The 12,799-nt window shown below is 39.1% G+C and overlaps 1 protein-coding gene across 1 annotated transcript in view; it reads left to right on the forward strand.

The window, feature by feature from the left end:
- Nucleotides 1-2,007: 2,007 nt before the first annotated feature.
- LOC126092164 (transmembrane protein 87A) overlaps nt 2,008-12,799 on the forward strand; it is an 82,450-nt gene continuing 71,658 nt past the window's right edge. Inside the window, exons 1-2 of the mRNA XM_049907638.1 lie at nt 2,008-2,263; nt 10,577-10,643. Coding sequence (XP_049763595.1) covers nt 2,156-2,263; nt 10,577-10,643 — 175 coding nt within the window. The 5' untranslated portion in view covers nt 2,008-2,155. The remainder of the gene's footprint in view (nt 2,264-10,576; nt 10,644-12,799) is intronic.

The following is a 12,799-nucleotide window of genomic DNA, read 5'->3' on the forward strand; positions in this document are numbered from 1 at the left end:
ATATATATATATATATATATATATATATAAAAGCTTGTTTAATGAAAACTGCAACATTAACTTGTGTTTTTATACATAGTGTAAGCATTAACCCTAGTTCGTTAGTTAGTTACATGTGCCGTAGATCATTTAATCGATTATTTCATCTAAATGCTGCTGAACGAGTTAGTTTACAGGATATTTATACATGGTTATTGTTAACATTGATGAACACATTATAATTTTTAGTCCTACTCATGCAGCTACATGTCCTTTTTTATAGGCTACAAGTTTTTAAGAAGAAATATGTTAGTGGAATAGAGAGATATGTCCAGGAGAAACGATTTTAAATTATATTTAAATCTAACTGTGCTATCTGTCAGACATTTTATGTTATGGGGCATATTATCAAAAATTTTTGATGCTGCATATTGAACTCCTTTCTGAGCCACTAAAAACTTTAACAATAGATAATAAAGGTCATTTTCCCTCTAGTGTTGTAGATATAGACATAACTGTTCTTCTGAAAATATGATCGATTATTTATGAGGAATTTCAGTAGCAAATATACGTACTGTGCCCAGTCTCTTGAAGTGGTACCTACATGATGTCCATAAGTGAACATCAAGTATTATTCTTACTGTATGTTTTTGTGTAATCAATACTTTCTTTCTAGAGTGGATGTAGACAAAATAAGTCAGGAGATTGATACTTTTGTTTCCAAGATTAGCAATTATACGAAGAGCAAAAGTAGATGGCTTAATTGTCTGAGGAGCTCAGTAACATACTTCCTCCATTAGAGTTTTCATCAATATGTACACCCAAAAAATTGGAGCATACTACCCTATTCTCTGACTCATGTTCATGTAATACATGAGTTATTGGTATGAATCTGTTTGTTGTACAGAACTGAATGTTCTGGGGAGTCGTTTTTCACAGAACCATTTAATAATTGTTTGGAAAATATTATTTACCAATTCTTCTGTTCAGTTATTGTAGAACCTAAAACATTTTTCGCTTTCAGATATCTGACCTCTCGTATGGGAGAATATTCAGTATAAAAATTTCTAAATCTTTTTGAAACATTTGCAGTGTGTCACGAAGTCTCTATAATTTTGCTAAGAAGACTCAGAAGCACTAAATCCATTAGTATAACATTAGAGAGTGCGATGAAAATAAGTTAACTTCCGATGTTAGCAGACAACTATAAAAGTTCTTTCCCTCCTTCACGCCTTCCAATGTCAATGTGAAAACTTTCTTTCCGTGGAACGGTGACGGCGACTACCTGTTCCATTGCGTCCTGTTCCGCGCCATTGGCAGCCTGCTTGAATGCCACGGTTTTTGTGGATTGTTTTGGCGGAAAATTCCTTTCCCTTCCCTCAAGTGTGAATTGGTCTTTAGGATTTCTTTCTGTAGGATGAGTAAACAGAATTTTTTTAGTGACGTTTGCACTTCTGTCATCGGTTTGTATCACGTTGTAGAGCAAGGAACAGAACCTGCTTCCATGAGCGCGAGGTAGCGTTATTGAATATCTGTTTCTGAATTGTGGCAGTGTAAGATTTTTATTTTATCTTCTTTATCTTAGCTTATATTAAGACTGAATTTATCTGATTGATACCATGACTAATTGTAGGGAGGGAACTTCATGTTTACTACAGTAAAGAATAATTAAAATAAAATGAAATTCCTTCCGTGGTTCAAAAATAGAGCCAGATGATAAACCTGTTAATCTCAAAAATGAGTACGGTACTGCTGGCGTTCGGCAGAAGTAGTCGATTTGGTTGTGGCGACAGACTAATCTGTAGTATTACCTGCGGTCGTGTTCTGTTTGAAAGGTACTAATAATTTGGTAGTAAGTTGGCAAAGCCAACGAATGTGAATCCTAAATGAATGTTGCGTTAACGGAGTGACCTGTAGTGTACCCTAAAGATTACATTCGCGACCTTTTTAATTGATCGATTTCATCCGAACGCTCGTTGTACCAAAGTCACCTATGCAGTGTTGACTTAAAAATGACAAGAGGGTGGAATATCTTTGGTGTGCAGTGTCAGTTTGTTGTGGTGGGAGGTTTTCCTGGAAGCGGCGTGTCAGAGGGGGGAAGAGTAGAATTGTGGTTACGTTTGAAATATTTCAAGTGGACGTAATTGTTACTGAAAGTGAAGTTTTTAAGAGGAATATGAGTTTTTCTTCGTTGTTCGCTCTTTTTGTAGCCTGCATTGTGTTTAATGTGCAAGTTATTGACGGTTTTCCAGAACAAGGAAAATGGGTTTTGAACTTGTATGATGTGAGTAATTTTTTATTGAATTCACGACTTATTTAATTTAACACTAGTCACAGATGTTTGGAATGTGTAGAGACTTGATGTTGAAATTTGCAAATAAGTTACAGGTTTATAGGTTGCCCGGATTACGTGTGTTATTTGGTCCGCAGTGATTTGCATCATATCTAATCTTCGTGACTCAGGTGCATGATGTATCCGCGAGATCTATCTCCGGAGAAAAAATTACCGACAGGGCAATATTTTCAGCATCATCGAGCCACTGTTCATGTTTTCCATCACTTGCGCAACTGTTGCCACCGTAATCTCCCAGCTTACATTATGTCGTGTAATCTGTCACGTTTCGGCCTGTGTCAACAATTAAGCTCTAATTTTATAGTAGCGAATTATGTGTATTGATCCTAGTCACGAAAGCATGACACGCATCCAGCTTTTCCTGTCACGGTGAATCACAGTGAAATTATTTTTGCGACGAATATTTATGACAGATTGCAAAGCCAGATATCCTGTCGTGCTACATGTGCTGCAGTTAATCATGTTCCGTGGGACAAAGAAGACTGTGAAATTTTAATGCTCTTAAAAGGAAACTTCCCTATCAAACCTCCCTCTTCCAGTATCACCAGTCTTTAATGTTGATGCCAGTATTTCAACACCATGAAAATCGAATGTTTTCAGTTTTATGAGTAGCTTGATAGGAGCTAGTAATTTCTGTGGTGATTTATTCCCTGTGGAATCATATTACTCATTTCTCATTTGTAAGGAAAATGTAGGCTACAGTAAAATGGAACTAACACTTGTAGGTAAAGTAAAGTTTCACATGTGGCTGTGGATGTAGACACAAATGGGAACCAACAAGATCGTCAACTGGCAAAAGAATGGTATAGATGAGACAAATTAACACATCTACTGATTTGTTAGACATCTAATAAAGGTTTTAATGTCACATGAAGCACAGCACAGGACAGAGTGAATGGGAAATAAACAATACTTCGGTAATAGAGTTATTTTCAATTTTTTTCTTGCTGGATATTGTTTGACCTGCTGTTGGCTGTGTTAGTTAAATAGTTGATAACTCAACAACAGTTAATTTTTGCTGTGATATTTGATGTGTCAGTTTAACCTCTAGAAGAAACGTGTTAATTAATCCATGTTATCAGGCATTTGACATCCACTGCTGGGGATAGACACCCTCAATTTCATTTTCATTAGTCACAAATAAGTCTTTGAAGGTGCTTTTTTGCCTGATCTATTTGTTTTCCTGTCTCTCCTAGCACTTTCTTTCCATTATATTCTTAGCAGCCCTCAGTTTTCACATTGAAAATATGGATTTTACTGTCATAAGTCAAAACTAGTAAAAGTAGCGATTGTATACCTTATGTTTCAAATCTCAAGATTAATTTGGAGAACTATTTAGTTTCTTGAAACACTGCAGGCTATTTTTATTTTCTGCTTCTTTCTTTTGCTGTCCAATTAGTCATCATCTTTAACGACCTTAAATTCTAAAACACATTAAGTATTTGCAAGACTTCAATGTCAAGTTATAGAATTTCCTTTTTGATGTTGTGATTTGTATTAATTATTGTATTATTTTGGGCCTACTTTCAAATTCGCATTTCATACTTTTGTTATTTGAAGTTCATTTACATTAGTCAAACAGCACAACGTCAACAGGATGAATGAAGGTGGTGGTTCAGATGTCACCCATTACCACACATTCCTGTATTCTCTCAGTTTAAGGATTTGTGAACTGCCCGTAGGACTGCTGGGAGTAAATTTATTGGTATAGAATTTCCTTGCTTTGTTTCTCTTGAAATTGTGAATTTTTTACTTACAAGGCATGGCACTGAGCAGTATTTGCTTATTCACTGAGTATGGTAATATGGAGCAGGGAGTGCTCCGCTGTTGGGTGATGACACCCAAGTATCCATATCTCTACCTTCAAAAGTAAGCCGTGAAAATGAGTCCTTAGAAGAGCTACCTTGGCACTGTGCAGTGAAGTTGCTGTTTTTGAGTATAATGATAGCATGCAGGGAACAGCAAATCACGTTACTAAGAGTATTCCTTAGAGACTTTGGAAGCATCCAATCTGAGGTCAGCAGAAGTCATAAGTGGTGCACAGTGATTGTGTTTAGGCAGATGTTCCAAGTTACATTGCAAAATAGTCCTAGACAAGAAACTTTCCATCTTTCACAAGGCAAATAATCCATCAACCATTTCATACTAGCTGCAAGAGTATGAGAGTCAGTGAGGAGACTTAGTGTTAAAAGGCATTTAAATGGAGCAATGACTAATGAAGATTGACAGTCTCATAAACAAGCCAACGCAATTCTCAGATAGTTAAGTCACACAGATCAGCATTTAATGTGAGCCTCTAGACTACGTACAGTCATCATCAGATGATTTGTGTGTGATGGCCTTTGAAATTCAGTTTGGAAGGTTTGCTGTTGTAGAACCACCTCTTTGCTATGTGGGAATCGTAACATGTCTTACTTTTGGCTCCCTATAAATGCCATTGATTAATGAGATACTGTATGAAAAATTGAGCCAAATAAATGCTACAGACATCACCTCATGTGTGTTTAATTAAATTGTGTGAATGAGAGAACTCAAGCTCGTGTATATCCCCTTTGTTGAGGCCAAAGTAATAGTAATACACAAACATTGCTCAACAGTATACAGCTCTCATCAGCTGCATCAGAAGTCATTCCTTTCACTGTCAGCTACAGCTTGATACAAGTCCTTTAATCCAGTGAGCTTATAAGCCTTTTCCAGTTTGGACAGCCTGCCATCCGTCCCCCCACCTCCGGAGACAACAGTGCAGGAGGCCTTCATACACAAACTATAGCTAGCATGAGTATTTTTTTATATTGGAAAGGCATTATGATGCTATATGATTATTTTGTAATGCTTCCTAGTCAATCGACACATTTCGTAGCAAAATGGTGATGTGTTCCTTAGCCAGTGCTCTCAAGAGAATGGTGTAATGGTGTTACTCAAGGAGTGTGCAATATGGAAATGACAGATTGCTACTCATCACATAGAGGAGGTTTCGAGTTGCAGACAGAGACAAAGAAAATGGATACTAGAAATAATTTTTCAGGCAAAGTCCTTCCTCAGAAGTAGAACTCTCACACAACAACAACAAAATTCTCTCGTGCATAGCTACTGCCTCTGGACACTAAGGCCCAAGCGCTAAACATCTTTCGTGCTTTTGATGATCTCTTAAGTATGGGAAGCACTTAAGTTTCTCATCAGATAAGTAGCCTACAAATCTGACTAATTATTAGAAATGGCAATGTTGATTTACCCGGAGTTACAATTCCTCAAGAATAAAAATATGATTTACACATTTCTAAGGGGAAAACTTAATTTGTGGTTTCTTCCCACCAACTACAGAGGAATCACCCTGCTATGCCACTGTGGAAAAATCTATGAAAAGATCCTGGAGAAGAGAATAAGAAGCAGTATTGAAAGTAGACTGCAAGAGGAGCAGTATGGTTTCAGACCGGGAAGATCAACAACGGACCTCATATTTGCGGTAAGGCAACTGCAGGAAAGGCACTATGAATACGGGAAGGACTTAATCATGGCCTTTTTAGATATTGAGAAGGCGTATGACAGTATCTGTAGGGACAAGCTCTGGGATGTGCTGAACGCAAAAGGGATAGATGAAGAGATAACACGAAAAGTCAGAAAAATGTATGAGGGAAGTGAGAGTTGTGTGAAAGTGGGGAGGGAATGTACTGCATGGTTCAAGCTGGAAAATGGGCTGCGACAGGGAAGTGCACTTTCGCCTTTATTGTTTATTATTGTTATGGATGAAATCCTACAGCAAGTGTCAGATGCAATTGGAGATCATAAAATGAAAGCAGTGCTTTTTGCCGATGACCTGATGTTATGGGGAAATTGCGAGAAGGAGGTGCAAGAGCAGTTAGATGCATGGGAGGCAACGGCAGCACAATATGGAATGCATTTCTCTGCAAAGAAAAGTGAAATAATTGTCACAACAAGGAAGACGAATAGGCCAAATGTGGATATAACTTGTGGAGGGGAAAAACTACAAGTGGTAGAGAACTTCAAGTACCTGGGAAGCGTGATTGAAAGTAAGGGGGGAAACGCAATGGAAATAAATGAAAGGTGCAGAAAAGCAGGGCAGTTCTACAAATGCATTAGGGGGCTTATTTGGAGCAAGGAGGTGCCACAGAAATCCAAGGGAATTATATACCAAACCTACTTTGTCCCCATATTGGCATACGGAAGTGAGACATGGGTAATGCACAAAAGCGACAAAAGTAGAATACAGGCTAGCGAGATGAAGTTCCAGAGGAGCAGGTTGGGTGTAACAAGACGAGACAGATTGCGAAATGAGTATGTGAGGGAAAGACTAAAGGAGGAACCAGTACAGGACAGGATAGAAAAATCAAGACTGCAGTGGTATGGACACATGAAGAGAATGGATGAGGGAAGAATTCCTAAGAGGATGTTTGATCTGCAACTGGAGGGGAAGAGGCCCAGAGGAAGAGCAAGAGATAGATGGGTGAAAGGAGTGAAGGAATGTGTGACGAGAAGAGGAGAGAACTGGACGAAGGTGGAAGAGGGGGAATGGTGGAAAGACAGAACACGATGGAGAGGCTTGTGTTCCCGACAGACCCAGCCAGTGGCTGGAAACTGTCCAAGATGATGATGATTATGTCAAAATGATTTCTCCATGCATAAGTAGCTGGGAGGATGAGCACCATTGTCTTATAGTTTCTTTTATTGACACAATGTTACATTCATCACCTCCTGCCACTCATGATCATATTGGTACAAATCATAATCTCAGTGACAACATTAGTGCATGCAGTTGCATAACATATTGAGTGTCATAGTGTAACCTACTTGCCTACGTGGGTGAAAACCCACTGCTTGTTTCCACAGATTTTCTCATTCCCAATTACCCAGCAGAATGCCATCATATTTGTCTGTTTTTGGAACTGGGAAGTGTTGTCCCAGACTTTCTGAATTGTTTTATTTGTTGGACATAGTTGTTGGATTGCCTGCAGAGCACTCAGAGAGAATCCGAACAGATAGACAAATGTTAACAGTTGCAAGGAAGGCCAGTGACTGTGGCAACAACCAAAGCTTATATACTTAGTTAGCTGCAAGGAGCCCTGACAGTGTACTTTGTCATCACGTTTATGCCTGAACCCAATTGTTATGATGTGTAGCACAGGAATCACCACTTTAAAAGCTCTTATTTCCACACCCCTTAGTACAGGCAATGGAACAAATTTTTCTTTTAATGGATTACCAAGGAACCTCACAGAATTTTGAAGCTTAAAATGATGCACTGCACTTTCAAACTGAGGATAAGTAAAAGCAGAACAATAGCAATTAAGTCAACACATAGTTTTATGTAGAGAAATTTAAAACATTTCTTTTGTTGCCCATTCTTACAACCTCTCTAAAATATTGCTCAACACAGAAGGTCCACAAGCGAAAAGATTCTACCAAGGAATATCCATTCTTGCATTTGGTAGATAATTTCTCCGGGTTGAATCATACGCATTTTTAATATCAGGCAAGCTAGTCGCTAGGTGCTGTATACAAAGGAATGCCTCCTGTATGTCACTTCCAATAGCTCTAGATTATCAAGAGTGGAATGACATCCCCTGAAGGCAACTTATTGATTCCAAAACCTAGTTAAGGTGGACAACCCAATTTAGTGCTGCCTCTAAACATTTGGCAAGTGGGATAATACATTAGCTGCTGGGGTGTTAAGTGATCTATCCTTGGGTTAATGAACTGAACATTTATCAATTCCTTACTTAAGTCAGGATATTGGCCTTGTTTTTCTTTTCTTTCTTCTTAAACAAGGAGTAGTTTTTGGATTTTAAGATGTCACAGCATGCTGTAATGAATCATGTACATCCCAAGAGTATCATCACATGCCACAGGAAGTATGGAATTGAGTTCCCACACTGGTGAGGGTTTGTAGAGTTCTTCATTTACAAAATGAAAATTAATTATACTCTTCTTCATAGCTACTCAGCAGGCCTAGGACCAGAAGATTTAGTGCTGTGAAAGTGCACAGACATGACCGAGTCTTTATCTCCTTTCGCTTGACTAAGAGCTCTGCTACTCCTCATGGCAGCCAATGAACATGGCGTATATTTGCCTCAAATCCCCCTCACTGATTTTAATACTATAGGAGCACATCTGACAAATAGAGAGATTTCAGAAACGTAAGCCATGATACCTTCTTGTTTTCTTCAATTGTTTTTCAGTCTTTTGTGCTCACTTTGTAACATTCTCTGCAGATGGACTTGTCTTCAGTCTTTGTGATACAGCTCCCTTGTGTCTTATAGCAGAGTGTTTTACTAAAGGACTGGCTGTCTCCTTTGGTGACAAGATTTGTAACAGATTTGTCAGGAGTAGTAATCCGATCCATACAATACTGAACATTGCCTCAGTACTCAACTACACCCATATGGCTATACAGTGTCCAGTTTGTGCTGCTGAGCACTCATTTTGGTATTTTTCTTTCTGGCCCTCTTCTCTGGATAAGATGGAGAGGAATTAAGAAGTGGCCATTGAAATGATCGTCTACCATTCTGCTCTGAGAAAAATGTGCATGAGCAAGAGAGTAAACTATGAGATAAATTGAGGAGAACATTTCTCTTCCCTTGCTAAAGTGTGTCATTTATTCTGTGTTAAGGAGGCACATAATCTTTGAGTATACAGTGTACTCAACAATTCGTTGCCTTGGGTAAGTCTAATTATAGCCCCATAGAGAACTAAGAGCACTGTAGTCTTCCAAAAGAAGAAACAGTCAAGGGAGGTTGTTGGTGATCTCTTTGGCTGCCTCACTGCCTAATATCTTTTGTGATAATAGATAAAAGGAGCACACTTTTACTGGCAGCTCTAGTGGCCTGTGTGCTGGGACGGCAACTGCTTCTAGTGTCGTAGTTAAGGTGACAGGTGGAGAATGGTGTGAATTATTGTTTAACACTGCCTATCTTCCTTCAGTCTTTCAAAAAGAAGAGAACATGTTTGGGGTTTAACATCTCAGCAGTGACGAGGTCATCAGATAAAAATGTTTGGATTGAGGATGGATGGGGAATGAAATCAGCCATGTCTTTTCAAAGAAAACATCCTCAATTTTGCTTCAACGATTTACAGAAACTTTGGAAAACAAAAGAGGATTTGGACCACCACCCTCCTGAATATGAGTCCAGTGTATTATTGCTGCACCATCTCTCTGGGTTTGTTCCTTTCAGTGCTCATGCTGACTATTACTGATGTTATTTTTCTTCCCTTTGTATTTTTGCCTTTGCAGTGTTTCCAAGGCCACAGCTATTGGTGGTGGGCCAGAGCAACTTATTTCATGCTGCCAACTTTCAGTTCTAAGTCTTCAGCTTTAGAGTTGGGTGAAGTTTTTCTCACTGTCGCTTAAACCATTTTTTTGCCTTAGATTGTGACAGGACACTAGTTGCACAACATATACACTGACACAATCTCCTTATCTGAGAGTGCTAGATATCAGTCCATGTGAAGACATTAGCCTTGCAACGATCACTCACAGGAATTTGCACCCTAGGTATTATGTATATACCAAAACCAGTGAGACATCCTTTCTATTGATAGAAATTCATTACATTACATCATGCTGATAAGGCCAAGTTGTTCCCACAGTCACCAGATTTTAATTACTGCTTGAACAATACCTGAACTTAAGTTCATAAGCTATAGAATAGGGACAGGATATTTTGTGATCAGAGCAAGGAATAGCTAGCATTTCTAGTTGGGCATGCAGTAATGTCTTAAATCCGGGACTGGACTTCACATTTGCTATTAGTTGGGTCCAGTATCTTTTACTTTTGATTTGTTTGATGGAGTAAAGATATTTTACACTCCCCAGATTCTCTCTATCAATCTGGAGTCCAGGCAAGCAGAGGCAATCAGCTGATTGGCTGCTTTTGCTTATAGTACCTGTAGGTTCCCTTCCCAAAGGAATTTCCAATTAAACTTCCTGGCAGATTAAAACTGAGTCAGGCTGGAATGCTAATCCAAAACATTACCTTTTTGTTTTCAGTTGCTACAAGCACACGCTAACTGAGTTATTAATAACATATCAACAGTACCATTTTGAAACGGGATTAATAATTCAAAGTGGAGGCATCGAGTATTAAGTCACCCCATTAGCCAAAATACTAATGTCTGTACTCAGATTTGTGCCAGGAGGATTCTGTGTGTCCTCTGTTGTTGTTCATGCATTTTTTGTTTGTTTATTGCCATTTGGAGGGAATATTCTACTCAATTTTTCTTACTTTTTAGATGACTGAAGAGTATCATGAGTCTATTCCCAAGAGTTTGTTCAATGGATCAGTGGCAACTGTAAGAGGTAAGAACAAATTTATTTATTTGTGTGTGTGTGTGTGTGTGTGTGTGTGTGTGTGTGTGTGTGTGTGTGTACTTTCAGTTTGTCAACATATACTCATTGTAGCGGCTTAGTGTATATATAAGGGCAGCCAAATGACCATGAGGCAGACTATGTAATGGGCATGGTGTGGACATTGGTAATGTAGGGGGTGTTTGTATAAGAGTGCTTTCTACTGGGAAGCAGTAAGGAACAGTGAATGTTCACCAGTGGGGCATTTGTTTGTTAGATATGTTCAACGTGAGGTCAGTGAGTTGTGTGTGCATCAGACTTCACTATGGGGTCCAGAAAAGAGAAACAGTTAGGTGCAGTGTGAGTTTTAACTGCGGGAAGGGTTTCATGAAGTGAAATTCATGTCCAGCTGCCTGCTTTGTATGGCGAACACAGTATGTCACTTGTGCATATGTTTGCATGGAACAAATGATTTCGAGAAGGCCGGGCTGGATGTCTTTGAAAGACAGCAGTCAGCCAGGACGAGCTTAGAAATGACTGACAGTGGATGGTAAAGACATTTTGCTCATGTTGGGCATCAGTCATGATACTGATCACACCATCATGTCAGAGCAAGAGAAGTTCTGAAAAATCTGTCATAGTGGGCTCCGCATACCCTGCCAGAAGAGCAGAAGTTGGGCAGAATGTCATAGTCACAGGAGAACTGAGAACATTATCCTGATTAAGATGATCATTCCCTGCCCCATATTGTCACAGGGGATAACATATGGTGTGATCATTTAGAGCTTTAGAGCAATCGCCAGAGCCAATACAAGTGGATTCACCCACACAGAAAAAATCCAAAGTCATGCATACCAGCACTGGGAAAGTCATGATGACCTTTTTCTTTGACTGCAAGGGCCTGCTGCTCATTGACTTTCTGGAGCACTGTGCCACAATTAACCCACCATGGTATGTGGACACACTGCAAAAACTGAAGCGCTCCTAATGCATGTTGACAGACACCATCTATACATCCTCCAAACAGTTCTGATCCCTCCCAACACAATTATGATATGTTTGGAGACATAAAGAAAGAGATTCACAGCCATCAATTTGCTTCTGACAAATAGGTGCATGCCAGGGTACAATCATAGTTCTGTATACAACCACAAACATTTTTCCATGCTGGCTTTGACTGTATTGTCTCACAGTGGGATAAATGTATTAACAGTTATTATGACGATTGGTTTAGAATTAATAAACAGTTTACTTACTTTTTTCCATGTGCCTCATTTTCATTTGACTGCCCATTATCGAATAATAGTTGTCAGCAGGCAACCAGAGTTTTCCAAGTTCTCAGTGGCTTCTGTAAATTGCTTCAGGTAAATGCCAGATGGTTCTTGAAGAGTCATAGCCAATTTCTTAAGCTTGTCTTTCCTGTCTGACATAATACTCCCCTCACCATGAATTTGTTGTTCATATTTTGTTGCCTAACAAAGGTAAGAATTATCTTAATAAACACACATCATGACAGTGCTTTCAGACATTGACATAATTCCACCAGTCACATTCGTGCGTAGACTTCTAATACTTTATTTGCCCATGATTAAATATATTAAACCTACGTTGATACATTCATCTAATGCAGACAACCTTGTAGGTGGGGCAACCACAGCTATGATTATTCATCTAGAATATTACTAACCGCTTCAGCTCTATTTGAAAAGCTCAGAATCTTTTTTCCCAGCATTCATTTTCCATCAAAACAAAACATCGCTGAAAGACAGTATGTCATGGATTAAAAACTGCCAGATTCCGGTATAGTGGGTGGGTCCAAAACAAATTGTATCATAGTGATCACTTCTCCAATCTATATGGAACCGTGTATAAGGGACGCGGCCACGTGCTCTGTCATGACAGTGTTGTGTACATGCATTGTAGAAACAGGGATGACATGCTGCTAGCAAGCTTTACTATTTTGAAAGACACAGCCAAGGTGACGAACTCCAGTGCTTCATTTGTCATCCTGTAAGACAGTGGATTTCATGAATGTCAAGTGAACCCGGCAATGGTTTGCAATTGCTAAATATGTATGGGAATTGGACGTATGTCTTAATCCCTTCTTTACCCTCTCTATATCTATCTCCGTGCCCTACCCCTTTCTCTGCCCTCACTCCCTCCTCCCT

This window comes from Schistocerca cancellata, chromosome 7, assembly GCF_023864275.1.
Source record: "Schistocerca cancellata isolate TAMUIC-IGC-003103 chromosome 7, iqSchCanc2.1, whole genome shotgun sequence".
Classification (NCBI taxonomy): Eukaryota; Metazoa; Arthropoda; class Insecta; order Orthoptera; family Acrididae; genus Schistocerca; species Schistocerca cancellata.